Source organism: Aedes aegypti, chromosome 1 (genome assembly GCF_002204515.2).
Source record: "Aedes aegypti strain LVP_AGWG chromosome 1, AaegL5.0 Primary Assembly, whole genome shotgun sequence".
In the NCBI taxonomy this organism is placed as follows: domain Eukaryota; kingdom Metazoa; phylum Arthropoda; class Insecta; order Diptera; family Culicidae; genus Aedes; species Aedes aegypti.
The window spans coordinates 292,159,624-292,187,489 of record NC_035107.1 but is presented as its reverse complement, the minus strand read 5'-3'; the positions used below and the strand labels follow the sequence as shown (position 1 = coordinate 292,187,489).

At 40.5% G+C, this 27,866-nt stretch overlaps 1 protein-coding gene across 7 annotated transcripts in view; it reads right to left on the bottom strand.

The window, feature by feature from the left end:
• Window positions 1-27,866, bottom strand: part of LOC5577633 — a 357,967-nt gene that overhangs the window by 117,087 nt on the left and 213,014 nt on the right. For 3 of the 7 annotated variants that reach the window (XM_021838183.1, XM_021838187.1, XM_021838188.1), the window contains 2 exons: window positions 7,580-7,722; window positions 4,685-6,492 (listed from right to left, as the gene is read on the bottom strand). In XM_021838183.1, coding sequence (XP_021693875.1) covers window positions 4,685-6,492; window positions 7,580-7,722 — 1,951 coding nt within the window. The remainder of the gene's footprint in view (window positions 1-4,684; window positions 6,493-7,579; window positions 7,723-27,866) is intronic. The other 4 variants (XM_021838185.1, XM_021838189.1, XM_021838184.1 and 1 more) reach the window with 3 other exon arrangements.

The window sequence follows — 27,866 nt, the reverse complement described above, 5'->3', positions numbered from 1 at the left end:
TTGTGAGCGAGTGTATTGTTCTATCTTGTTGTTACTCAAGCTCATGGATGCCGAATTCAGGTGTTTTTTTTTCGACACACGCTAGGCCCTTGTGTGTTTTGGGCATGTCCGCTTCTGGATGTAAAAATTTGTTGTTCGGTGAGTTCTATGAAACAGTTTTTCAATAATTAATTTAGTGTTTGTAGTATTAGTGCAAGAATTATTGCTCAGAAGAGAGCACCTTTGGAATGAGAGAGTAAAAGGAATAATGCTATGTTCAGTGGCAGATCGAAAATAAAGGTTCAGAATTGTTTGATACGTGACTAGAAACGGACGTGTTATTGAATCCTTAGCCAAAGCTATCACGGTTATCTTAAATTTCATACTTAAGCGTCTATACCTCTTTCGCCTCGGATTTCACCTCGACTTAGTTCATTTTGGAGTTATTTCAGTGTTTTACCCAAACGTTGGTGTGTATATTTGTGTCAACACACAGCTGGACAATTTTTCGACAATGGCTGTTGATTTGATTAAAGCTTCAAATAACCTTTAATCAATATCAACCAGGATGGCTGAAGAAAAGTTAAAATTGTAGATGGAAAATAGCTTGTTCAACTTGATATTCAGCTTTGAGTATACTGCTGAATAAGAGTGTTTAATAAGCTTTTCTTCAAATTATTGTTCAGTTGTCACGGTGTTCAGCCTTGTACACCATTAATCAGCCATTGTTCAGAAAATACTCTTGCTGTTCAGCTTTCATTGTTACTTGGGTACTTATTCCGCACGCAAGAATATCCGCAAATTTACTTGGCGACACCCGAGTAGCGATGTTTGCTCCCAAATAGACCACGATAAGCTACATTTCTCAGATACCATGGATGTCAGGACCGTTCGAGTCTCTAATATCGACTAGGATCATTATCTTGTTGTACCGTAAAACGGGGTAACTTTGATAGTTTTTTCGAAGAAAATTTGAATATTTACGCATGCTGTTTCGAAGAATTATAATTTATATTTTTAAAACAAGTACTGGCATCCTACCTATCGATTGCTGTTGATAGATTGCCAAAAGATTTATTTTGAATGGATATATAATTTTTCATATAATCGAAAGTCGATTTTCTGTTTTGGGGTAACTTTGATAGTGGAGTATGTATCGAACAAAATTGAATGAATTATGAACATTTGTAGGGCATTGCATACCTATAGGCGTTGAACGTTATATGGAAATTTCTGACTTAGATTACAAAAATGGTCCCAGTTTGTGAAAATGCTTTTCGCTAAGAGATTTGAGACCGTATTCAAGTTCAATGATAACTAGGCTGCCAAATATAAGTGGCCAACTATTCAAAAGTACATCAAATAGTGATCGTACAACAGATTGTTTGTAAGCGTTTCGAAAATGCTAAAATTGTGTCAATTTTTAATATTCGTGTAAAAAGCCTCAAATGGTCTCGATTCAAATGAAAACAGCTCTTATATGGAGTGTCATACTAATATTCTTTAGTTTTGCATTCGTTTTGCTTAACCGATTAACAGAAATTATGATATTTCGTTTAGCATGTGGTGGGCTACGCACTATCAAAGTTACCCGCATTATCAAAGATACCCCGTTTTACGGTAGCTAAAATTCGGGCGCCGTTATCCAGCGTCATGAGCTTCAGAGCTAACAGAACGGTTCGCTTCAATATCCAAAGCTTGATCCGAAGCTTGTCGACTGATGGGGTAGCTGCACAGTAAGGAGTGTATCGAAAAGTAGTCGCAAACTTTCAAAACATTCTCAAAAATAATGGGTTGAACCTACAAAAAATTTTCTGATCAGAAATGCTTTGCAATGTATTTAAAAATGATGATGCGGTGATATTGATTCAATAAAGTGGCATTTTGCATGATAATTTTGCAAATCACTAACAGATGTCGATGAAAATCTTGCACACCTCTGAAAAAATTGATATGTTAATAAATGTATTAAATTTTAAGAAAAAATGGTTTTTGTTCATGCTAATATATTCTGTGCCACAACTCTCATAACAAAGTGCAAAAAATATTTTGAAAAATTCATTAACAAGCATTTGAGAGCAAATACAAAAATCGAAAAAAGTCGATTTTTGAGGACCTTGTTTCTTGATTTTTTCTTTCTACACGTTAATGGTAATATCGAACGATTGTTATGAATAAAAAATTGTTTTTTGATTGGAAAAGTTCCTATGCATATTTATGAAGTAATGTAAGCAAAAAATGTTACTCTATATAATTACCGCTGTATATGACAGAGCTTCAAAAGTTGATTAAACAAAAGTGACTTTCTAAAACCGACCTTGTTCCAATAATTTTTTTTTGCGTGAAAAAAGCTTTAAAAAAGATGAACTATGCTCTGAGATATACCGTTTTGAATGTTTGCGACTACTTTTCGATACACTCCTTACCGCCAGCAGCTAGACGAGCAGTTGGGAAGAATCAAAGTTTCTGGAGATGTCAACAGCCTGTGGGACCCTAACGAATCTGTAACAACAAGGGCTGCGGGAAGTGATTGGTTCTGGTCAACGACGGAGACGAAACGACTTGTTTGATGAAGAGTGCCAGAGAGTTACAGCCGTTGCTTGTGGCCGGTATCCAGCCGAACAGAGAACGGTACAAGGCAGCGAGAACTTAAGAAACGCGAATCTCCGCAACAGGAAAAGGCAGCACTAAGTGTGGTAGCTGAAGTGCAAGATAGCATAAATCGGAACGATATGCGGAGATTTTATGCAGCGGTCAATGGCGCGCGGTACCGGTGCCCGCCATGTGTAATGATCGAGAAGGGAATTTGCAGACCGAAAAAACGGTTATAACTGCTAGATAGAAGAAGCACTTTCTGCAGTTGTTGAACGGAGAAAATGAAAAAGTAGCGTGAAACAGGATGATCATTGATGACGACGACCAAACTGTGGATCCATCGACCATAGCAGAGATTAAAAGGGCTATCAGCGAGCTGAAGAACTGCAAGGCTGCTGGGATGGACGAGATCCCTGTGGAGCTTCTCAAGCACGGAAATGAGCTGCTGTACCAGTCGATCAACCGAGTACTTCTGAAGGCATGGGAGGACGAAGAAATGCCCACCGGCTGGTTGGATGGCCTCACATGCCCAATATACAAGAAAGGGCACAGACGAGAGTGTGCAAATTACAAAGGAATTCTTCTTCCTGGCATTACGTCCCCACTGGGACAGAGCCTGCTTCTCAGCTTGTGTTCTTATGAGCACTTCCACAGTTATTAACTGAGAGCTTTCTATGCCAATGACCATTTTTGCATGCGTATATCGTGTGGCAGGTACGAAGATACTCTATGCCCTGGGAAGTCGAGAAAATTTCCAACCCGAAAAGATCCTCGACCGGTGGGATTCGAACCCACGACCCTCAGCTTGGTCTTGCTGAATAGCTGCGCGTTTACCGCTACGGCTATCTGGGCCCCTACAAAGGAATTATCCTGCTGAATTCGGTGTACAAAATATTGTCGCGCATCCTGCTTAATAGACTGAGACGGCTCGATGAATCTTTCTTCGTCCAATATAAAGCTGGTTTTCGTGAGGGCCTCCCAACAACGGACCTTGCGAATGATTCTAGATAAATTCCGGGAGTATAATTTGCAGACTCACCACCTATTTATTGATTTTAAGGCGGCGTACGATTCAGTGGAATGAATTGAGCTGTGGCAGACAATGTCTGAACATGGTTTTCCAGCGAAACTAATTAGGCTGATACGTGCAACGCTGGATAGTTCGAAATCAAGTGTTTGGATTGCAGATGAAGTGTCAACATCGTGACGTAAGACGGATCGAAGCAGGGAGATGCATTATCGAATTTACTGTTCAACTCTGCACTCGAGGATTCTATTAGGAGATATGGCGTGAAAAGACGGTCACACGGTCGCATACGCTCCTTGGCTATGCGGACGATATCTACTTTATTAGAATCGATCGCAGGTAAGTGGAGGAGGCCTTCGAATCTCTGAAGAGAGAGACAGCGAGGATATGCCTGACCATTAATTCTACCAAAACGAAGTGATTGTTACAGGTAGAGATCTAGTGGTATTGGTGCTGAGGTGGTGTCATCATCACCATCAAGATGAACGTAACGGAACCTCTGGCGGCCCTAAACGTTTGGCCCAGTTGGAGAAGTATCGCCCAAGATCGACGAAGATGGAGCTTTACAGTACGCTACGCTGTAGCTATCAAGATACAAGGTATGTAACTAAAAATGTTATTGTTAACATGTCTGTATTGTACGAGGAATTCCTAGATAATTACTAACTTAATTATTGTAAAATCTATGGAAAATGCATAAAGGAAGTTCCGATAAAAACCTTAACAGGAAAAAAAAATGTGTAGCAAATTTCTGACGGAATTCTTCTTGAGTTACAGTTGAATCTCAGAATGCATTTTATATTTTTTTGTAGACCAAATCGTATACATTCCTCTAGAAGATTTTTTTGGGGGCTCTACTGAAAGTTTCTCCGGGAGCTTTGCATGGAGGTTTGATAAAAAATCCTTTAGGAGACTCGGTAGAATTTGTGAAATGAAAGAAGTGTTTTGCTGAAAATCCTTCAATAGATTGCCTCGTGAATCTTTATATTAAAGACTTTAAGTCTAATTAGGCTGGTATGGGACATGCATGATGTATAGTGAAGCGTTCCCAATTTTCCCAATCCAGTGTTCTACGAAACTCACCTGAGTATCCTTTTCCGGGTGCGACAGCGACCGCCTCGGAGTCGGTTTGATGGCTTTGTTCCCGGGCGAATCCTCCGAAATGGATCGCATCGTTTCCGGCTTCCGCTTGACGGGTTCGTCCTCGTTGGAAGAGGCCACGGTCTCCGGTTCCACCGGCAGATCCCGCGACTTTCGCCGACGTACCCGTTCCTTCTTGCTACCGGCGCCACTGCCGATGATGCCTCCGACGACGCCGCCGCCCTGCTTCAGGTAATCCTCCGGACAGAAGTACTCCGGACTCGAATCGTTCAGGAAGCTCTCGGCACTCTTGATCGTACTGGCCGGTACCATTCCGGAGCGTAGCCGCCGGTCGATGTTGTAGGTGTCGTAGTTTTCCTCGTTGTTGTAGAAGCTCGCTTCCTCGTCTTCGTCGAAGTTCAGCTGCGTGGTCGAGTCGTTCGTTAGGTCGTAGTCGTCCATCATGGCTTGTTTCGCTTCGGCAAAAGTTTTCTGTTTGGGAGATCGTTTTTCTGAGTTTACTGAGTCTTCTCTAACGTGTTCTTGACGTACCAGTCTTGGCGAACGATTGCTCGGAATTTCGGGCAGCAACCTGCGTCCTTCGCTTGGCATTCCAGCTCCTCCTCTATTGAGACTGTACTCTTCGTTACTATGGCTACGTACTTTAATCATCTTGGAAGCGTGATGTGGACCACCAGTGCTACCGCCGGGGCCACCAACACTACCACTCGGAGTGCTTGGGTTTTGTTGAGGTGTCGACGATAGCTCATCGGCCATCGTTGGGAAATGCTGTTGTGAAAGAAAAGGACGTGGTGCAGGTGCTGGTTGTGGAAATAAAAAAGATTGCTTTTGTCTTGGTGAGATAGGCATGAATTTTGGTCCGTGCTGATGAACCGATAGCGAGTTCATACTGTCTGGTGCCGGGAGTGTGCTTTGGCGTGCAAACTCTGGTGAGCGTTTGATACTGTGCGGTGAGAGCTGTTTTTTGGGAGGGGAGGTAGGAAGCAATTTCACGTGCTGGTCGGGATTAGGTAGTGTGGCTTGCCTGGTCATTTGAAAACGGCGGGGTATCGACGAGTTGCCGGAGCTTCCACCGTCGCCAGCCGATTCGGCACCACTATCGGGGGATTTATTAAATAGCATCCGATTGGGTGAGGTGGGCAATTGGCGCTGTAGGCCGGGTTGAGGTGGTGGCTGTTGTTGCTGTGAATGAGCCTGAATTTGCAGGAAAAATGGATCACTGGAGTTGGATGGAAAAGTAGACTGACGTACAAACGGTGGATATCTCGGATTGGATTGATCACCGTCCGATTTGTCCGGTGATCGACTGTACAGGTTTGTTCTACTGTTTGGCGAAGTGGACAGTAGCTTGGGTCCAATTTCGTGATTTTCATTTGGCCTACAAGGTAGTGTTGATTGTCTTCGGATTTTGTATCGTGCCGCAATTGGGGAAGTTTGCGGTTGCGGATCCGCATCGTCGTTCTCGTTGTCCGTATGATACGGACTGTACTGGGGACTGGGGCTGAGCTGTTTCGGTGACACAGATGGTGGCATCAGATTATTGTTGCTGCCGTAGAACATTCCGGCATCGGGATTTGGGAGCGTAGATTGTCTTGGCATGCGGCGCCCTATTGGCGGGTGGAGTTCGTTATCGAACTCATCTTCCTGTGCGTAGTCGGCCATTGTGCAGGGATTGACGTACGGGTATCTTACCAGAGATGGATAACTGCTCTGCGATTGCTTACGAGGTAAATGTGTATATTGCTGTGAATCGGCGTCTCCTTCGGATTGACGATTTTCATCTTCCGCATCTGGCCAGAGGTGTGATGAGGACGGCATTCATGTAAAGGAGATGAGAAAAATGAAACAACACAATGAGTAAGTCACATGGTTGAATGACAGACGACACTTCTGACACGTTGCTGTCGTAATGGAAAACATACGATAAATGAACAGCATTTTAGTCATTGCGGCATTTGATGTCGTCGTCGCCCCCATTGCATTGCTGCAAAGTGCATGCTGCAGAAATGAATGACGACGACGACGGTGACGGTGATGCGACAAACGACATAAAACACTGGGCGACCGTTTCTCGTTTCATTCTGGTCCGGCTTTGTAATTATCTCTCTATCCCGTCGTGTTGTGAACAAAACTACACTATTAGAGAGTGTGTGGACCGATTTCTGGGTCAATCGATGCCTTCTCAAATAGTGGGTACAGAGCTGAGCTGAGCTGACCGGTCCACTACTGGCATTGTTGCACGAACTCATGCCGAGAATGTTGGATGTAATTTTATCATGCTTCTTTTTTTTCTCGATAAAAGGCCCCCCCATCATCATCTATCCGGAGGACAGCAAACAATGCACCATGGTTCAAATCGGAAATTTAGCTGTAAATCTCATTTCCCTGCTCTCATTGATTTTATACGCGTTGTGTGTTCAGAGAAGTGATCGAAATTGAGTTTTTTATCTTCTTAGAAAAAAAGTTGAATACGATATTTACCAGAATGATATCTGTCAAAAGGTACCATAAAAAATTACCGAAGAGTACCATCACAAATTTTATCACATAAAAAAGTTTGATTTAATGTTTTTTGTTCCACTGCTACCAATGTTTGATCTATTGTAGTATACTCTTAGTTAATGTTTAAACTTAAATAGGAATCACTGTATCCAACTTTTTTTTATGAGAAGATGAAGAATTTAATTGCGAGCAACTTGTTTGAAGACAGCAGACTTCTAAAACCAACGATAACAGAGAAAAACAATTTATTCCTGTTAAATTGTCGATTCGGACCACTGTGCAATAAGCGACCGACTACGACGTGTGGAAACCGATGGGTGTATATTGATTTTGGGCTACCCCCAAACCCACTCCTATGTATGTACGAATACTTACTGGATATCGTCCAGGAGCGCCGGATGCTCTTTCTGATCAAATCCGATGCGGGCAGGTAATCCTTCCCAGCGATGACCGAAGTTCTGCGGACGTCGCTGTCGGCGTAATCACTCATCCAATCTTCACTGGCTGCCTGCAGCTCACTGTAGGTGCGATTTTTACAGGTGAAGAGCAAAAACAAAAAAAGAAACATGGAAACGATTAGATCGATTAGAGGCCGTTCGCTGCACAGCTGCTACAAACATGTCCTTATGAGAAATACACGAGATAAGAGATATTAACATGTACTTAGAAGGAAGGAAGATCGATACATCTTAGCCATTTAGAGCACAACATAATTCTCGTCAGCGTGACAGCTAGCTCCCATCTGACACACTTAGTCGTAGTCTTGCTTAAACACAGGAATGGCAAAATTAAATAGCAACATTTACAACGCAGCTGATCGTCTGCTCAATTGAGGTTGCTTTGGGTACCACCCTCAATCGTCTTGTTTCAGATGGTTTTTGCAGAGCTGCCGAAGCGAGTAAGATGCGATCAAACGAGCAACAGAAGTGATACCAAAAACAGCTTTTAGGAACGATTAAATTAATTGGACAACAATTAAGATACTGAGTTATGATACTGAGTAGGTTTGATCGAATATGGGACACAGTGAAAAAGACAAAGAGAACAACGAACACATTGTAAAGATATGTTGGGTACGTATGCATGGGTGTCGATTCTGTTAGTTTTTTGCATGACTTTACGATAATGCGAAGCAAATTGCAATGTATTCCCAAATGATTGACGGTTACCCTGGCAATACATGTTCAGAACACTCAAGCTACTTTTTATTTGAAGGAATTACTTAAAAATCCTTAGAGAAACAACAGTGGCCTCTCACTTACTCGTTATTCTTAACCTCGATGTCATCCATACGAACTATTCAATTTTTGCCAATGAACAGTTCGGATTCCGTCATGGACATTCGACCACTGATCAACTTTGACGTGTAACAAATTTGATTCGTTCCAATAAATCTGAAGACTATTCTACTGAGTTTGCTCTCCTTATACATAGAAAAAGAATTCGACAGTGTTTTGCATGAAGAATTGATTGTTAAATTTAAAAAAAAACTTTCATTTTGCAACATACATTGTTAGAATAATCCAAAGATATCTGTCAAATCGTACACATCGTTAATTATCAGAACTCCAAGCCTAAAAGACTTCCTGTAAGAGCTGGTGTTCCGCAAGGGACCAATATTATACAATATTTTCAAGATGACTTATCTGAGTGACGTCAGGGATGCCAAAAATCTTTGTTTGCGGATGACACAGGTCTCTCCGCCAAAAGGCGAAGCTTGCGTGTGATCTGTAGTAGATTGCAAAAAAAGTTTGGATATTTTTTCTTCATACTTGCAAAAATGGAAGATTTCTCCTAATGCTTCCAAAACTCAACTCATGATATTTCCATATAAATCAAAAGCTCTTTACTTGAAGCATTCAAGTACTCATTTTGTCACGATGAGAGGGGATCCAATAGATTGGTTAGATGAAGTTAAGTATCTTTGGTTCAAAAAAATAACTTTCAAAAATCACATTGAGGACACTTGAGCTAAATGTTGAAAATATATAAAATGTTTTTATCGCCTTATCAACAGCACAAGGGTTTGATCTTTAAACAAATATCAATATGGACTTACTATTGTAATACCAGGAAGAAAGCAAAGTAAAACACTTTTTCGGACTTGCTTAATTCTAAACAGTGACAGAAAGATTGATTAATGAGGATTTCTTCCGAACTCTAAAGTTTAACATTTCTCCATCAGGACGTTTCAAAATCAAATCTTTTGTATTCAGGGAAATCAATGGAGAGAGAATTCCCTACCGCGGAATTATACCACAAAAGACTTTTACCGTCACGCCACAGAAAGACCGACCACTCAGTCCCTCCCCCGTCTCCACCTCAAGCCATAGGTAATTGCTTTCGGCGTTGACGCGACGAAAAGCCCAATAATTTTAGAAAACCCATCAACATATCCATCTTAATTATCGCTACCACCCACGGAGTAGAAGTGACCTCGCGCTTCGATATTACCCGCCTCCCACTTTGCTGTCGATGGTCGGTTATTGGGCCTTCTATCAAAGGCGGACCATTTCAGCTACATTTAAAATTTTCCACGCCGATGCAATCAATAGAGACGGTGACTGTAATCGCATCGCACATGCCATTTAAATTGATTGAACCGATTCGAAATCCGAAATGCACGGCACCCCACAGGAAAGAGTATAATACAAACAGCCGGAATGTGCCCGACTTTTCCGGTGGTTCGCTTTTCCGGTAGACTGTGCTGGACAGAACAAAGTACGCATTTGTCGTTTTTCATACAAAATGTTTAAGCTTAGAGTTAAATGAAAACTGAATTCAGTACTATACCATTTAATTCCACTATAATTTGTACCCTTTGACAGATACGTGTACTGCGACCTCAACTGTAAGGCTGTCTTGTACTAGACTTTAAAAAACCGAAAGTCGAGTCTAGTACACGACACTATAGACGGCCTTACAGTTGATGTCGAAATACGCGTATCTGTCAAAAGATTCCTTAGCGTTGGTAGAGCTCGCTGTTACAAAGCAAAGTCATGTTGAAGGTGTCTGGGTTCGATTCCCGGTCGGTCCATGATCTTTTCGTAATGGAAATTTCCTTGACTTCGCTGGGCATAGAGTGCCATTCGGTACATGAATGCAAAAATGGTAACTTTGGCAACGAAAGCTAAATGAACACTAAGCTGAGAATCAGGCTCTGCCTTAGTGACGACGTAATGCCAAGAAGAAGTAATTTATTCGATTTTCATTTATTTATAGATTTATTATCAAGTTTAGATGCTTGGATCTCAACTTCTTGTGCTCCTATTGAACTGAAATTTTCACCGTAGCTTGAAAATTAACTCAGCTTGAAGCTCACAGCTTTTAATAAACAAACTTTTGAGTTATCACAAATTTCCTACAGTGGTCGACATTCGATCAGCCGAGTTCCATTCCAACCAATAGATTAGATCTACTGTACTGTTATACTACAGTCAACTCTCTCTAATTCGATATTTTGTATCTCGATATCGAATTAGAGTTCACAGTAAAAGTAGGTTTTCATGGCTACCTCAATGGTTCCTTGGATCGCAGTAGCACTGATTTTGTGTTTCATTACTCCATCACGGTGCTTCATTTACCGTTTTTTTCCGAAACAAAAATAACCATCAAAACTTTGAACGCCTGATGGTTTTAATATCTATTATACACTCTTAAACATAATTTAAATTACTGTGGTCGTAATTCACGTTATGACTGAATGACATGTAACATTCCGTTCTGTTCCTAAAGCTGACGGCTTTAGCGCCACCTTCTATAAAAGAAGGACCGTTAGCTCTGCTCAATTACCCGGATGAGACCTCCTGACTCAGGGCAGGTCAATGTTCGAAAAGAACTGAAGTTGCACTTCAACACTCGCAAACGTCTGTAGCCAATCAACCCAATCTGTACTTACCAATATTCAATTTCAACTAGATCTACTAAAAAAACTAACTATCTCTCGATAGACTACCAAAAAAGGGAAAAGAATCACTATAAAAGGTATAAACCAATCTAAAATTCAATTAATTTTATTACGTGACTCGAAATTGTGAAGGCTTGAACTAAATTTGAAGTAGGTTTATTTATACAACATTAATTACCGATCGCGATAACAAAAGCGGTCGAATTTATCGAGTTTATTGCGTAAACTCTAAGAAAACTACTTTTTTATTAAATTCAGGAAAACCTACTATTTCCTAATCGTGACGTCACGTAATTTCTTTAGGCTTGGTATTTTCTAATTATGCTAATTGGTTTTATAATTTTAGTCTTCAAGAGCAAATATGGACCGGTCTAACCTTATCGTTTCCTTGCGCAACGATTTTCCCGCGTCGGACGTCCCTCGACGACGTAACTCGTCAGCGAAGAGGTGTATTGTGGCTCAAAACCTACCTTCGTCGTCACCAAGTGGTGTGTCGGAACAACCTAAGTGGTTCGCGCGCTGGCGTGTGTGTCGGGGTATAGATGTCCCCTAGCGAAGTGGAGTGAAGCCGTTCTAGGTGTCTCGGCTACGCCACGCGACTTATTGACTGGCGATCCCACTTTCGAATTTCGTAGAAGGTGTTTCACAACAACGACGACAACCAATTTCCGTTGGGTAGGCCAAACGACGATACTGTAGGAATCGGTTTGCGTCCACGATGCTCGAAGTCCGAAAGAACGTGAATCCGGACTCTAGGCTGGCCCAAAACGGCCCTATACTTGCCGCCCACGTTGCTTGGGCTTTTATCTCCTGCACAACGCGGATTAGATTTACCAATTTGCTCACTAATTAACGAAATAGGCTTACCTGAACTCAATATTCCAACTTAATTAATGTGAGGATTTCTCTAACTCACTATTCACGCTCGACAAATTCAACGCTAAACACAAAAAAGCACACAAATTAAATTAACAACACTTAAATAACTTTAAACGATCGAAAACTCACTTCAAATTTAGTACAATAAAGATTACTTATTAACTTTTCAATAGTAATATCACTCCGACAAAAATCAACTACTCGATTCGAAGCACTCCACAATAATGATTTGACCGACGCGTCCTAGATTGGTTTCAACCTAATTTCTGCGACGCAATTTCCACCCATTGGTCGGTTATAGAGAGAGCATTTAACTAAAGCATCATTATAGTCATTGTTTTAAAGTTTTCTACCTGGGTTGATTCTCTACGACGCAATTAATTTCTCTACTGCGCAATAAATTTGAAATTGATATATTTCGTTTTGTTTTCATCATCAAAACCTAGGTGGCGCAGGTTTAGTTCTTGTCTTCGGTTCGCTTATAAGATCTGACAGCAAAACACAAAATACAGTAGCTGGCAGCATAATAACTGACAGCATACAAAAGCTCGATAGCTGACATCATATTAACTGACAGCAATATTCAAAACAGACACGGATAAAAACAAACGCTTCATGATGGGTTCACAATGATCTTACATTCTCGCCCATCCTAACCAAATAAAAATTTTGAAATTGAAGATTTCGAAATTTTTATACTAAACAAAACTAGTCTAATATTCACCAAGATCACTAACACGACATAACAAACGTTGATTGAATGAAGAATCAGAATGAAACTGTATCAAATTAGATGGAATGAAAACTATTTCGGAATCTCTGATCCATATGTAGTGGCTTTTATCCTATTCATATCATATCTACCAAACTATCTAGACTAACTCCAATGTAACACCTCAAAAATATCTGAGAACAAACTTTATCTACTAAATCCAATTTACCTCAGAAAGATCTGAGAACCATATCCTTACTATATGTCTTACTAAATCTACCTCAGAAACGTCTGAGAATCCTAATCATCAAAGTTAAACATACAACCGAATTACCTCAGAAACATCTGAGCATTCATTAAACTAACTCTACTTTCACTCAGATTCCAATCTGAAAAAAAAATCTTAAACTGTACACTAGTTTGCCACGTACATAATTTGGACCAAATGATATGTTAATCTATGCTGTGAGTTATTTGACGTTATGAGAATGCTGTTAAACGGATCTGTCAAAATAAATCGGGTGGGGGTGATGATTAGCCGGGCTATTGTCAAACGAAAGGGAAAGTGAAACGTAATCAAAACAAATTTGGATAGTGAATCGAACAAAATCATGAAATTTATGGAGAAATCTGTGAAATTTGGTAAAAACAAAGGGAAATCTATGGATCGATTGAAGGAGGCAAGCGACTGGACTATTGAATGAGGTATGTATCAAGTGAAATAGTGCTATTAGAGGTTGTTTATATTCGGAGAAAGTTTGGGTGTGAAAAGGAAAGTGGTCAACCTGATGATTCCTCATCCAACCAATTTGCGACAAAAGTGACTCAAGACGAAAACTAAAGGATATTCTATCTAATTGAATGATTTTATCTAATGGTACCTAACTTATCAACAACGGAGGAAACACTATAGGACATCTCGACGTTGGATTATTGCCTTACACCTCTCTGAGTATTTTTGTTCATTGTGGCTTGTTTTTGTGCATCGGCGGATGCACCGTCATAGCTGGTTTTTTTTTATGCTCGTTTCAGAAAAGATCCGTGGTAGCTGCCAGGGATCTTGTTTCCAGTTAGATCCTCTACCACATAAGTGTTGGTTCCGAGTACTTCTCGCACTCGAACCTTGCTAAATTTGTTTCCAAATTTGCCTACGAAGTTTTTCTGCTTATTGGAAAGGTGCATTTCCTTTTTATACACAACATCTCCAACTGAGAAGTGATGCTTGGCATTAGCTCGTAAATTATACGGCGTACTGTACCTCTTATATGCTTTCATGAGATTTTCTCGTACAATATTAAATAAATTGCTTGTTTCTCGTTTTAGGTCCTCAGAGTTTCGGTTGTCCTGAATGCGTCTAAGGAGCTCATATTCATCTCCGCTGCTCACCATATTGCGACCAAAGTTGACGAAGTACGGCGTGTATCCCGTACTGTCGTGTACGTTCGTCCTAATCGCTTTCGCGATCTGGTGCACGGATTCATCCCAGTCCCGGTGATCCTTTTTGCTGTTAAGCGAACAACGAATCGCGGTGACGATCACCCGATTAACACGTTCGGTCGGATTTGGTGCTGGATGGTACACGGAAAGATTCCAGTGAGTAACCGAATATTTTTGCAATAGTTTTGTGAACAGTTCGCCTTTAAACACCTGTGCATTATCGGTGATACATATGGCAGGTGTCCCAAATAGGTTGAAAACCATGTTTTCGACGAAGGCACACACTGATTGCGCAGTTGCTGTTCGCATACATTGTACCATTACAAATTTTGAAAAGAAGTCGCTGACCACCAATATCCAAACGTTTCCTCTCCTGCTGCGTGGATATGGCCCGAGAAAGTCTAATGAGATTAGCTCCCACGGACGCGAACACAGTTTTGGTTTTCCGCATCGAGGAGTCATGTTCAAGTTAGGGACTTTCGATTCACGACAGACTTCACATCGGAAACAGAACCTTTTTACTTCAGACGCCATACGTGGCCAATAGAACCGTTCACGAATTTTTGCTAACGTTTTCACTGGACCAAGGTGGGCTTCTTCATGAACCCTACGTATAATTTCGGGTCTTTCATTGAACGGAACCACGTATTTCCATCTGAAACTGTTGTCTTCTATAAATGAAGTATTAGTGACAAATTTGTACAGTTTTCCGTCTTTTATAGTGAAGTCTCGATACTTTTCGGGAAACTTCTCGATCATTTGCTTCAGCTGGGTTATATAAGGATCAGCTAAGGTTATTTCTACGGTATTAACCGCTCTTGACAGAGCATCTGCCGGAATATTTTCGCTCCCTTTGCGATACTGCAATAACAGATCGTATTTCGACAGTTTCAATGCCCAGCGTGCAATTCTGGGCGATTTGCTCTCAATGGACATGTTACGTAGGAAAGTGAGGCTCATCGCATCCGTCTGTACGATAAACTGCGAACCTTCAACGAAATGCTTGAAGTTTTCTATGCTTAAGAGGACAGCAAGGCACTCTCTTTCCGTCGCACTATACCGACGCTGAGTACTTGAAAGCTTCTTAGAAAAGTAAGCGATCGGCCGCCTCTCACCATCAACGTTCTGAGTGAGTACCGCTCCTATCGCAAGATCCGAACTATCGGTCTCAATAATAAACGTTTTCGTGAAATCCGGGTTCGAGAGAACTGGTGCTGTTACGAGAAGAGTTTTCAGTTTTCGTAAAGCTGCATCAGCCTCTTCAGTCCAAGTGAACTTTTTTCGATTCTTTTTCAAGAGATCGGAGATGGGAGTGGTGACTTCTGAGTAATTGGGTATGAATTTTTGATAAAATCCAGCCAATCCGAGGAGTCGCCTGATGTCCTTAATCGTCTTTGGCACGGGATATTCCAGAACAGGCTGAATCTTACTTATGTCCATGGATAAGCCATCTTCTGAAAGCACGTACCCCAAATATCGGATCTTCGTCTGACAAAATTTACTTTTTTGTAAATTTATCGTGAGACCCGCATTACGAAGTCTCCGAGCTACTTCTCTAATCAGTTCAAGGTGTTCCTCAAAACTATTAGAAACGATGATTATGTCATCGAGGTAGACATAAACTTTTGGTTCCAAATCGTGGCCCAATACTCGCGTCATAAGGCGAGCCATGGTCGCCGGAGCATTGGATAAGCCAAACGGCATTACGTTAAACCGGTATAGATTCTTCGCAGTCCGAAATGCTGTCATGTTCTTTGAAGATTCGTCTAGTGAAACCTGATAATAGGATTCACTAAGATCGATTACAGTGAAATATTTGGATTTCGGAATTCTCTGTAGTATGGCCATCATATTCGGAAAAGGGAACTCATCTCTTTTGGTGAATTGGTTCAACCTTCGCGAATCAAGGCAAATACGCCATTTTCCATTGGCCTTTTTAATAGGCAACAGAGGGTTCAGGAAATCTACGGCTTGAGGACATTCTTCAATGACGCCTAACTTTTTCATTCTGTCAACTTCAGCATCAATTACGCCTTCAACTGCTGGAGACCAACGATAGGATGGAAATTTCTTTGGTTTGGCTCCGGGGACTAACTCAATTTTGTGTTTTAACAGAGAGGTTCTTCCCAATTGACCTTCTTTGGTTGCTGGAAGAGTCTGAACCGCTTCGAACAAGAGTTGACGTTCTGGATCGCTCAAATTGTGTTCAGTTTGTAAATCATTTGCTTTTGTAATATGAGATTCAGGAATCTCCACTGTGGGCATTTCTAAACTTTCGTCTAACTCAATACTGGGCTTCTCGCTCAGTTCACACGGTTGTAGTTCAAAGCATATTGTCTCAGCGGTATTTCCAAAGTATTCTTCCACGAAGCACAAATCAATTTGATTAACTTTTGGCTCGTTTTCATCTGGGAGACGGCAGAGAGTTGAATTATTTCCAGAAGCTGTCAAGCGAAAGCCAAACTTATCAAGAAAGTCCATACCCAATATTAGCTTTTTGGTAATCTCTGGAACAATGATCGTGGGAAGTACATGAGTTACATTCCCTATTGAAAAAGGTACGTTGGCGTATCCTTGGCAGTGATAACCGGTTCCATCAGCAGTTTTAACTTGCAGTGGAATCGGATGAATTTCCAGTCCTAGCTTTTCTATCAAGTCTAGTGCGCTAATTATTGAAATACTGGCTCCGGTATCTGCCAAACCTTCAAGTTCTTCGGAAAGGATTCGAACTTTTAAATGTGGACATCTAGAAACGGAAGTGTTTATCTGAAAGACTCGTCGGAAATACGAAAAGTTGGTGTTGGGAATCCTTAAATCACTCGTAGGAGGACAATGATTCCCTGAATCGTCCTCAACTACTCGTTTTTTGACTCTTCGTCCTCGGACCGAAGATTATGATGGTTTGGACACCTAAACGCCGTGGTGTCCATCATTCCGCAAATATGACAGAAAATTCTTTTCCTTTTGTCACAGTCTCGCCACAGATGACCTGTAGCATTACAGTTCCAACAAGTCATTTCTGCAATCTTCTGATCATTTGAAGACTTCGTCTCCGAATTGATTTTCCCAGGAATGTTGTTTCGGCTCTTCAGCATCTTTGATCGCAGCGCACATACATCGGCTTCTGTCGTATCCAAATAATCCTCATTTCCTTCGTCTTCTAAGGCGACATGGTGTACAGACTTGGATTGACTGTAGACCTGATACAAATTGCTTTCAAGCGCGTCAAACTTGTAGCACATCTGAGCCAAATGGTCTATGGACTGAATTGGCTCCAATGCTAAACGCCGCTTGTACGAGAGTTTCATATTTTCAACGATCATCTCGAATTTCTCAGCTTCTGACATTTTTCGAATCATACGCTGAGCCAACATCTCCATATCGGCCAGGAAAGCACTGAAAAGCTCGTTCGGCCGCTGCTTACGATTACGCATTTCTTCGCGTATCAGTCTGTCCCGATTTGGATTGTCGTATCTCATTTTGAGGTAAACTTCCAGTGATTCCCACGAGTTGAATTTCTCTTCATACGTAGTGTACCAAACGTAGGCGTTGTCCTTAAACAAAAGATGGGCATGCATACGAAGTTCCTGTTTGTTAATGTCATACGACCTACAGAGAATATCTATTTGCTTCAAGAAGTCGGTCACCGGTACAGAATTCGTATCGCCGGTAAATTTAGGCCACTTCTCGATTATCGCACACTGTTGATGAGGTTGTCGTCGAGAATACGAATTACCACGATAACTATCAACGTCAGCTTGGTATCTCCGTAAACCCGGTGAATCTATAGTCGATCTGTGATTAGGGATATTTCCAAACTGTATTGGCTCAAAGCGATTTCCTTCTGCTGGGAATACTCGGTATGTATTCGCGAGATTTTGTCTCGGTGTGCTTCTAGCATCTGGACGAGGACCACTGAGTTGAAGAGGCGGACTAGGTTCACGCAAAATGGACTGCTGTGGTTGGTTTGCCCTGTTTCTCTGGGTATGTACTGGTTCATAATCTGCGAAACGCACTTGCGCGACTTCATCAGCCAAATTGTTGACCAAATTGTCCTGTCCCATCGAGTATCTGGTACCTTGTTGCGTCATCTGTTCAACACATCTCTTCACATAAGCCTCAATTTGTGAACAATGCACGTATTCATCCATATTTACATTTTCAGCGGTTATTCTTGACGACTGACGTACTTCGTCGCCCCTCTGAGCATACTGAGTACCAACCGGACGCGATTGAACTGGCTGTGGTGGACGTGTGAAATTCTGTTGATTGTCCAGTACCTCTGGAGCTCGACTGAAAGTCGGAATACCACCCTGTTGCGGATTCTGGAAGTTGAAATTGAGAGATGAAACTAACTGCGGTGGTGACTGCACGAACTCCGGAACGGATGGCCTTGCCGCACGAGGAATCGCCCCTGTAGATTGCTGCTGGGACGCAGTCGTACGCCAAAGATGGAATGCATCACTGTCTGGTCCGGGATTATTCGCAGCCCACTGACGATTAGCTGTAACTGGTCCGAAATCACCGCCAACTGCTCCTTCTACATTCGACGCTTCGGAGGAGTTCGAACGAACTGGATTTACCTGTCCATCTTCACCTGGACGAGGGCCACTGGTCGCTTGCATTGTAACGCGCGGCGAGTTTGCTGTTCCTCCAACCATAATATCATCCTGCGGTCCTGGAGTTTCCATCGTGCGGAAATCCAAATGGAAGTACCTCCGGGCTAAATCAGCAACCGTGTCCAACAAGAGCCTACGATTGTCGAATTCAACCGGATTACGTGGCACGCAACGACGGATTCTCTGATGGTAATGAACCAATCTCGAAAGCATACTCCTGTTAGGTTCTTCAATCATAATCCTTTCAATTTCTTGCAGCTTGTACGGAACAATCTCGAGGTTCGCCTGCATCATGCGATCAGAAACCACCAAGGCTTTCGACGAATCTGGATCCCGAAGAAGGTTCCTCAGTTCCCTTCTACGAGTCTCCTGGCCGCCTACGAGAGGACACGCTCGAATAGCCAGCTCGTAATCCAGCTCTTCCTCATCGAGGTCGTCTGCATAAATTCGATACCAATCCATTTCAAAACACAATTATCACTTATCAGATCAAATTCAATTTAATAAGGCACTTCCAATCAACCCTTCACCAATATTTTGACAACCGCAAAAATGACAGCAGAAAAATAAGTAATTCAATTAAAAAGTAATATAGTTCAAAAAAAAAAAATGATGTAAGACCAATCTAATTCAAAGTATATACAACTAACCTATAAATTCTAATCAATATTATATACAAAATCCGAATTCAAGAATTATCTCTAAACAAACCAACCAAAACTAATAAACTAAATCAAATTTGTTCCTAAATTCCAATCAGACTGATTATTCAATCAACCAATTCGAAAAATTTATCCTAACTAAGGGTCTTCAATCCAATTTACAAACTAACTGATTCGACCCAAATACGAAATATCAAAATTGGCAATTCCTAAACAACTCTCAGGCCCCACGTTGGGCGCCAAAATGTAACATTCCGTTCTGTTCCTAAAGCTGACGGCTTTAGCGCCACCTTCTATAAAAGAAGGACCGTTAGCTCTGCTCAATTACCCGGATGAGACCTCCTGACTCAGGGCAGGTCAATGTTCGAAAAGAACTGAAGTTGCACTTCAACACTCGCAAACGTCTGTAGCCAATCAACCCAATCTGTACTTACCAATATTCAATTTCAACTAGATCTACTAAAAAAACTAACTATCTCTCGATAGACTACCAAAAAAGGGAAAAGAATCACTATAAAAGGTATAAACCAATCTAAAATTCAATTAATTTTATTACGTGACTCGAAATTGTGAAGGCTTGAACTAAATTTGAAGTAGGTTTATTTATACAACATTAATTACCGATCGCGATAACAAAAGCGGTCGAATTTATCGAGTTTATTGCGTAAACTCTAAGAAAACTACTTTTTTATTAAATTCAGGAAAACCTACTATTTCCTAATCGTGACGTCACGTAATTTCTTTAGGCTTGGTATTTTCTAATTATGCTAATTGGTTTTATAATTTTAGTCTTCAAGAGCAAATATGGACCGGTCTAACCTTATCGTTTCCTTGCGCAACGATTTTCCCGCGTCGGACGTCCCTCGACGACGTAACTCGTCAGCGAAGAGGTGTATTGTGGCTCAAAACCTACCTTCGTCGTCACCAAGTGGTGTGTCGGAACAACCTAAGTGGTTCGCGCGCTGGCGTGTGTGTCGGGGTATAGATGTCCCCTAGCGAAGTGGAGTGAAGCCGTTCTAGGTGTCTCGGCTACGCCACGCGACTTATTGACTGGCGATCCCACTTTCGAATTTCGTAGAAGGTGTTTCACAACAACGACGACAACCAATTTCCGTTGGGTAGGCCAAACGACGATACTGTAGGAATCGGTTTGCGTCCACGATGCTCGAAGTCCGAAAGAACGTGAATCCGGACTCTAGGCTGGCCCAAAACGGCCCTATACTTGCCGCCCACGTTGCTTGGGCTTTTATCTCCTGCACAACGCGGATTAGATTTACCAATTTGCTCACTAATTAACGAAATAGGCTTACCTGAACTCAATATTCCAACTTAATTAATGTGAGGATTTCTCTAACTCACTATTCACGCTCGACAAATTCAACGCTAAACACAAAAAAGCACACAAATTAAATTAACAACACTTAAATAACTTTAAACGATCGAAAACTCACTTCAAATTTAGTACAATAAAGATTACTTATTAACTTTTCAATAGTAATATCACTCCGACAAAAATCAACTACTCGATTCGAAGCACTCCACAATAATGATTTGACCGACGCGTCCTAGATTGGTTTCAACCTAATTTCTGCGACGCAATTTCCACCCATTGGTCGGTTATAGAGAGAGCATTTAACTAAAGCATCATTATAGTCATTGTTTTAAAGTTTTCTACCTGGGTTGATTCTCTACGACGCAATTAATTTCTCTACTGCGCAATAAATTTGAAATTGATATATTTCGTTTTGTTTTCATCATCAAAACCTAGGTGGCGCAGGTTTAGTTCTTGTCTTCGGTTCGCTTATAAGATCTGACAGCAAAACACAAAATACAGTAGCTGGCAGCATAATAACTGACAGCATACAAAAGCTCGATAGCTGACATCATATTAACTGACAGCAATATTCAAAACAGACACGGATAAAAACAAACGCTTCATGATGGGTTCACAATGATCTTACAGACACATGATGTAAGTCATGGAACGACAAAAAAAATTGCCTTGAAGCTGTATTGAGCAACAATTTAATTTTACATGTTACAGGACATGTAAGCGATGGAACTGTGTTCAACATTTCCCGAATCAGACACTAACGTATTTCAAATTCGACACAAACTTACCTCATTCGGCTCGCTTCTTTTATGTGTATCCCAAAAGACGTAAATCACATTATTTTTTGAAAACGTGAAAATTTTCAAAAAATCCAAATTGAAATTTTAAGTTACGTCTTTCCAAAGAGCAAACTGTCAAAAACAGTGATTTTTAATTCATTAACAATGTATTACAATACCGCAAATAATCGCAAATCGACCACGTTTTGATCGATGGACGGCACTTCTCCGACATAACCGACGTCAGAACCTATCGTGGCGCTAACATTGACTCCGACCACTACCTGGTGATGGTGAAACTGCGCCCAAAACTATCCGTCATCAATGATGTACGGTACCGATGCCCGCCCCGGTACAATCTCGAGCGGCTGAAACAATCGGATGTCGCCAATGCGTACGCGCAGCATCTTGAGGCAGCGTTGCCGGATGAGGGCGAGCTCGATAGGGCCCCTCTTGAGGACTGCTGGAGGACAGTCAAAGCAGCCATTAACGACGCTGCCGAAAGCATTGTCGGATATGTGGAACGGAGCTCAAGAAACGATTGGTTCGACGAGGAGTGCCAGGAGGTTTTAGAGGAGAAGAATGCAGCGCGGGCTGCAATGCTGCAGCATGGTACGCGGCAAAACGTGGAACGATACAGACTGAAGCGGAAACAGCAAACCCGCCTATTCCGGGACAAAAAGCGCCGCCTGGAGGAGGTGGAATGCCAAGAGATGGAGATGCTGTACCGTTCTCAAGAAACGCGGAAGTTCTATCAGAAGCTCAACACATCCCGCAAAGGCTTAGTGCCGCGAGCTGAGATGTGCCGGGATAAGGATGGGAGCATCTTGACAGACGAACGCGAGGTGATCGAAAGGTGGAAGCAGCACTACGATGAACACCTGAATGGCGCAGAGAACACAGGCACAGAAGATCAGGACAACGAAGGCGATGGCTACGTCAGCACAGCGGACAGCGGAAACCAACCAGCTCCCACAATGGGGGAAGTTAAGGATGCCATTCAACAGCTCAAGAACAACAAAGCCGCTGGCAAGGATGGTATCGGAGCCGAACTCATCAAGATGGGCCCGGACAGGTTGGCCGCTTGTCTGCATCGGCTGATAGTCAGAATCTGGGAAACGGAACAACTACCGGAGGAGTGGAAGCAAGGCGTTATATGCCCTATCTACAAAAAGGGCGATAAACTGGAGTGTGAAAATTATCGTGCAATCACCATCCTAAACGCCGCCTACAAAGTGCTATCCCAGATTCTCTTCCGTCGTCTATCACCTATAGCAAACGAGTTCGTGATCAAGCAGGTTTCATCGACGGCCGCTCGATAACGGACCAGATCTTTTCCGTGCGGCAAATCCTCCAGAAATGCCGTGAGTACCAGGTCCCTACGCACCATTTGTTCATCGATTTCAAGGCGGCATACGATAGTATCGACCGCGTAGAGCTATGGAAAATCATGGACGAGAACAGCTTTCCCGGGAAGCTCACAAGATTGATCAGAGCAACGATGGACGGTGTGCAAAACTGCGTGAAGATCTCGGGCGAACACTCCAGTTCGTTCGAGTCTCGGCGGGGACTACGACAAGGCGATGGACTTTCGTGCCTGCTGTTCAATATTGCGCTTGAAGGTGTTATGCGGAGAGCCGGACTTAACAGTCGAGGCACGATTTTCACGAGATCCGGACAATTTGTTTGCTTCGCGGACGACATGGATTTTGTTGGGAGAAAATTTGAAACGGTGGCAGATTTGTTCACCCGCCTAAAACGCCAAGCAACGAGAGTTAATGGAGCACCGTGATCGATACCTCCCCAACTCAATGGTCCCTTCAATATCAAGTTATGGAGAGTTGACTGTATAACGAATACTCTTTCGTGAATAGGTACCACACTTAGGCATACACTGAAAGAAAAAAGGGGGCTAAACTCACCAAAAATGTGATTTTTGACCGAGATATTCGTTTTGCTGAGTTACATTTGAGCTCAGCTTTTCATGAATTTGTACATTTTTATGAGTGTTTTTGAAAATATACAATAAAGTGTCAAGTCTTCAAGGTTTTAGAATGATTATAGAATTAATTTGTAAATTCAAATTGTACTTTTTAAGATATTTAGAGCAATTATTAAAGTTTCTTTTTTTGTTCGGAACATAAACCACTGCGACCAATATTTGATCTATTGTAGTATATCCCGTGTCCTTTGTGTAGTGCATGTCGTTTTACTTTGTCACTATCGAGAAGTGATAAAGCATTCGGTTTTCTTACAGTTGTAATTCCTAACTTGATCACAGGAAAGGATTCTAACTGAAAGGTTCCTACCCTTCGAAGAGTGTGGTGCATGCACTCTCCACAGGCGCGCCCCTTTATCAGGCAAAATCGGATCCCTCGATAAAGCCAAGAAATTACACCGATATTGTCCATGCATCAGAATCCTAGTCCTTACTTCTTCAAACTAGAGAACAAAATAAATAAAAGATTAGAAAACATTGTTGAATTCGACTCATTTTTTTCCTTGTCTCAAGATCATTCTCGGCAACTGGGAAAACCGAGACTTGTCACTTTCAACAAGGTTTAAAATGTAACAAGGACTAAAAGTGTTCCTTTGGTTACTATAACATCCTGTTCTCTGCGTTTGAAGCAGTCAGGACTAGGGTTCACTGGTAGATCTTTACCCCATAACGCACCACGAAAAGGTGATCTACCCGCGTTATGGGTAAGAATTATTAAAGTTACTTGAGTGAGTAACACGAGAAATGCGTCAAAATAAAGATTTTTGTTAAAACAATTTATTATGGTGACTCATTTATAGTTAGAAATATTTGTAATGAGAAAACGGAATATAATTTCAAGAAAAATATTTCAATATATGCTATAACTGTCACGGAAAGAGTCGGAAATATTAAAATAATTACGCAACTACGCAGACGTAGACGTCTAAAAGTAAGAAAAGGTTTATTTATGTTTATTTTTGTAGGAATTTTGATGTCTCAATATATGGTGTAATAAACGTGAATTTTAGTGTAATTGGTCTCACTTGTCATTCAGTAATACAACCAATATTGCATATTCAATACTTCAGTGCTACAAAAACATCATGATCTAAATTTGTTTATCAACGAAACTTATATGTACTGTAATTACTGTCTCATTTGGTCTGTAAAGAAGTAAAATCACGTGTTATATCCTATTTTCATGACATTTTGTGTAATATTTGGATGATTCATTTAAAAATTACATATCTTTTCCTCAAAACAAGCTTTTTCAATCACAATTCAGTCACCACAGTGTCAAATGTTCATAGAATAAATTCGTTTTATCGAGTTTCCAGAGCCAGGATAATTAATTTTATTCATAGTTACTAACTTCTAATACCTCAGATGAAAAAGACAAAATCCACAAGTCAAACCCAAACCCAATTTTCCAAATTCCTTGTAGACTAAGTTCTTTATGATATTTTCTCGAAAAAAAAAAAAAATACAATAATGTCTCAATTTATGACAACCTGAACTAAAATGTAGCTCGGAAAAAAGGATATCTTGGTCCAAAACAGTGTTGTAAGCAATCACACACAGTAAAGTTTTCGCTGATATTCGGCAACGTTCAATTGAATGTCTCTCATCATGATAGTTTCACTAGGAAACGTTACTGTTGTGCTTGTTTCTGCAATTTTTTATAATAGACGCTGCTTTCACTGTATGCGTGCCATATTAAACATAACAAGCAAGATCAACTATTCTTCTGTTCGATCATGTCGGATCATAACGAAATGTTTAAATTTTATGCAAAACTTATGATTTATGCAAATGTCATCGTGTCAAACGACATTCAATGCACATTTCTATACTGTTACTGCATAAGCGCCAAACTGACATGAGCAATTTATCTTCATTGATCCTCTCTTTCGCTAATAACTTCGCTAAATTAGATAAATCTGTAATAATTCTTGTAAATGAAGCAAGATATAGTGATTCTTCATCCTACAGCACAAAAATATGTTACGAAAAGATAAACAGTTTTCTACAATAACGCAAAGAGAGCAACAATGAAGAGGAATCGATGAATGTAGATAAGTCCCTTTTGAAAAAAAAAAAATACTGTTTTTTGTGCTTCTCGATGTTCATTCTACCGCATGTGCTGTGTGTGAGAACTGACAGTAGCGGAAAAATAAATTGACTGCTGAACCTGGCAGCGAAACGAACGGCGCGCAAAATGTCGAATGTTAACATCACTGATCAAAAATGTCATTTGCTGTGTTTTGTCTCTATTTATTTTGTTGGTGTATATTTGTGTGTGTGCTACATTACCGACTTATGAATGAGTTTAAGTTATTCTCTAGGAATTTTTGATCCAGCTAGGCTAAACGAATGTCAATCATTTTATTAAAGTCTGCTACACTTATAATTTGGCCACTTCCTTTTAATAACTGTGGCGCCTCTAGTTGTCATACCAAGAAACTTATTACAGCCCATTGATCCGGAAGAATAAATTATTCAGTGGCAAAAATTTCACCAAGATTTTTTACAACCAACACAAAACATAATCGGGATAAATCCCGCATAATTTTCCAAAATAATTTATGTAACAATGAGAGATTCTCTTCTCTATTGCTGTCATTTGATTATATCTAAAGCTTGTTGGAAAATTTTCACTATAGGGAAAGTGTACCAGTTATGGCCATAGTGGTTCCCTATTTGGCCATATGTACAATTTCGATAACTCAAACATTTTTTATCTTTTCAAATGTTTTAACATCAAGTTGAATAGTATATCTAACTGCTTAAATACACAAAACCTTTTGAAATGTAGAATTATTAAAATTAACACTTATGGCGAAATAGGGAACCACTATGGCCATAACTGGTACACCTACTCTAGATCAAAAGAGATCCTTGGCTAGCGTTTAATATAAAAACGCAACAGAAAAGGGTAATGTTGCTTAATTATTGCTAAAAGAGAAAGTAAACAAAGAGAGCCCCTCAATGTTTGATAAGTCTTTTACGTTACGCGTTAAATGCATGAAAATTAATGTTTTTTTTTTTTAAATTCCGAATCAATAACACTGCGGAACACGTTTTTGTCTCAAGCACCATAATACCGCTATTTACTTAATTAGGGGTTGCTAAATCAATTTCCGTTTTCAAAAATAACATAGCACGTCTAATTTTTGAGATATTGACTGTTGAAAATGCCAAATTTGACTATTTCAACTAACTTGCATGCAAGTTTGTCAGCTTGTATGACAAGTCATTCGCAAAATTTTCCACAAAATTTAAACTTCATGTATAAAACAATACTTTTCAACAATGTTCTGAATACTTTCGATGCTCAAAAGTTATTTTTGGATGGTTTTGAATAATATTGTATTTTGCCATATAAGAGAAACGAAGAATTTTGTCTGGAGACTGCAAGCATTTTGAAAAAAAAATCAACCAAATTAAATCTGAAATAAATGTTTAAGTCATATATTGCTTGGTGGTTCTGATCACAAAAAAGATTGATAAATCATACTTTCAATTTCATGCAAAAATCAATAAAAACAGAGTTTTATACAAATTTGGCAAACTGTAGCTAAAAATCGGGACGTGTTGGAACATTTCTGAGAACGGTATCAGATACAACAACCTCAAATCCACTAGAGACACATAATTTGATCTTTCAGACACGTAACAATGTCATTTTTGTTACGCTGTGTAATTTTACCTTTTAAAACGTGAAGTCAATGTACAGGGTAGGTTCAAATGGTTTTTTTTGCAGAAATTATCACTCGCCAAGTCATTACTTACTTGGCAAGCTATCTACAGTTATGGAAGAAAAAATCCACTGGTTTTATCACAAGAGCAACTATAGATGGACAAGTTTGCAAAGAAAAGTGTCCTCAGAACAGATTTTTTCCATGCATGGATTCGCACAAAGGTGAAGTTCTGGCCCCAATTAGCCAGCTGCTATTACTGTTGCGATGTCATAGAATTATATTAGAAGAATAATTTCAATTTTAGTGATAACAATCTCAGTCCACCAAATTGTCTATATACCCAACCGATCGTAAATTTCGGGCAATTATCGAACGTAAGTCTAAGAAATAATTCGAGTTATGAAAACACCGCCTGATTTAGAAATATTCTTACTTTTGTAGCAATCATCAAATTTGTACAGTCAAATTATAGGGTAAACAGACTCAATGAGAAAATAATATTCATTTTTTTTTTATTAAAAAATAAACATTTAGAGTTTCTGCAAAATGGTATAATTTGGTAAGACAATCAAGTTTGTAGAATCACATTTTTTATTTAAAATTATTGTTTCCATCACCGATTTATGAAACATTTTAAGTTATAACATAACTA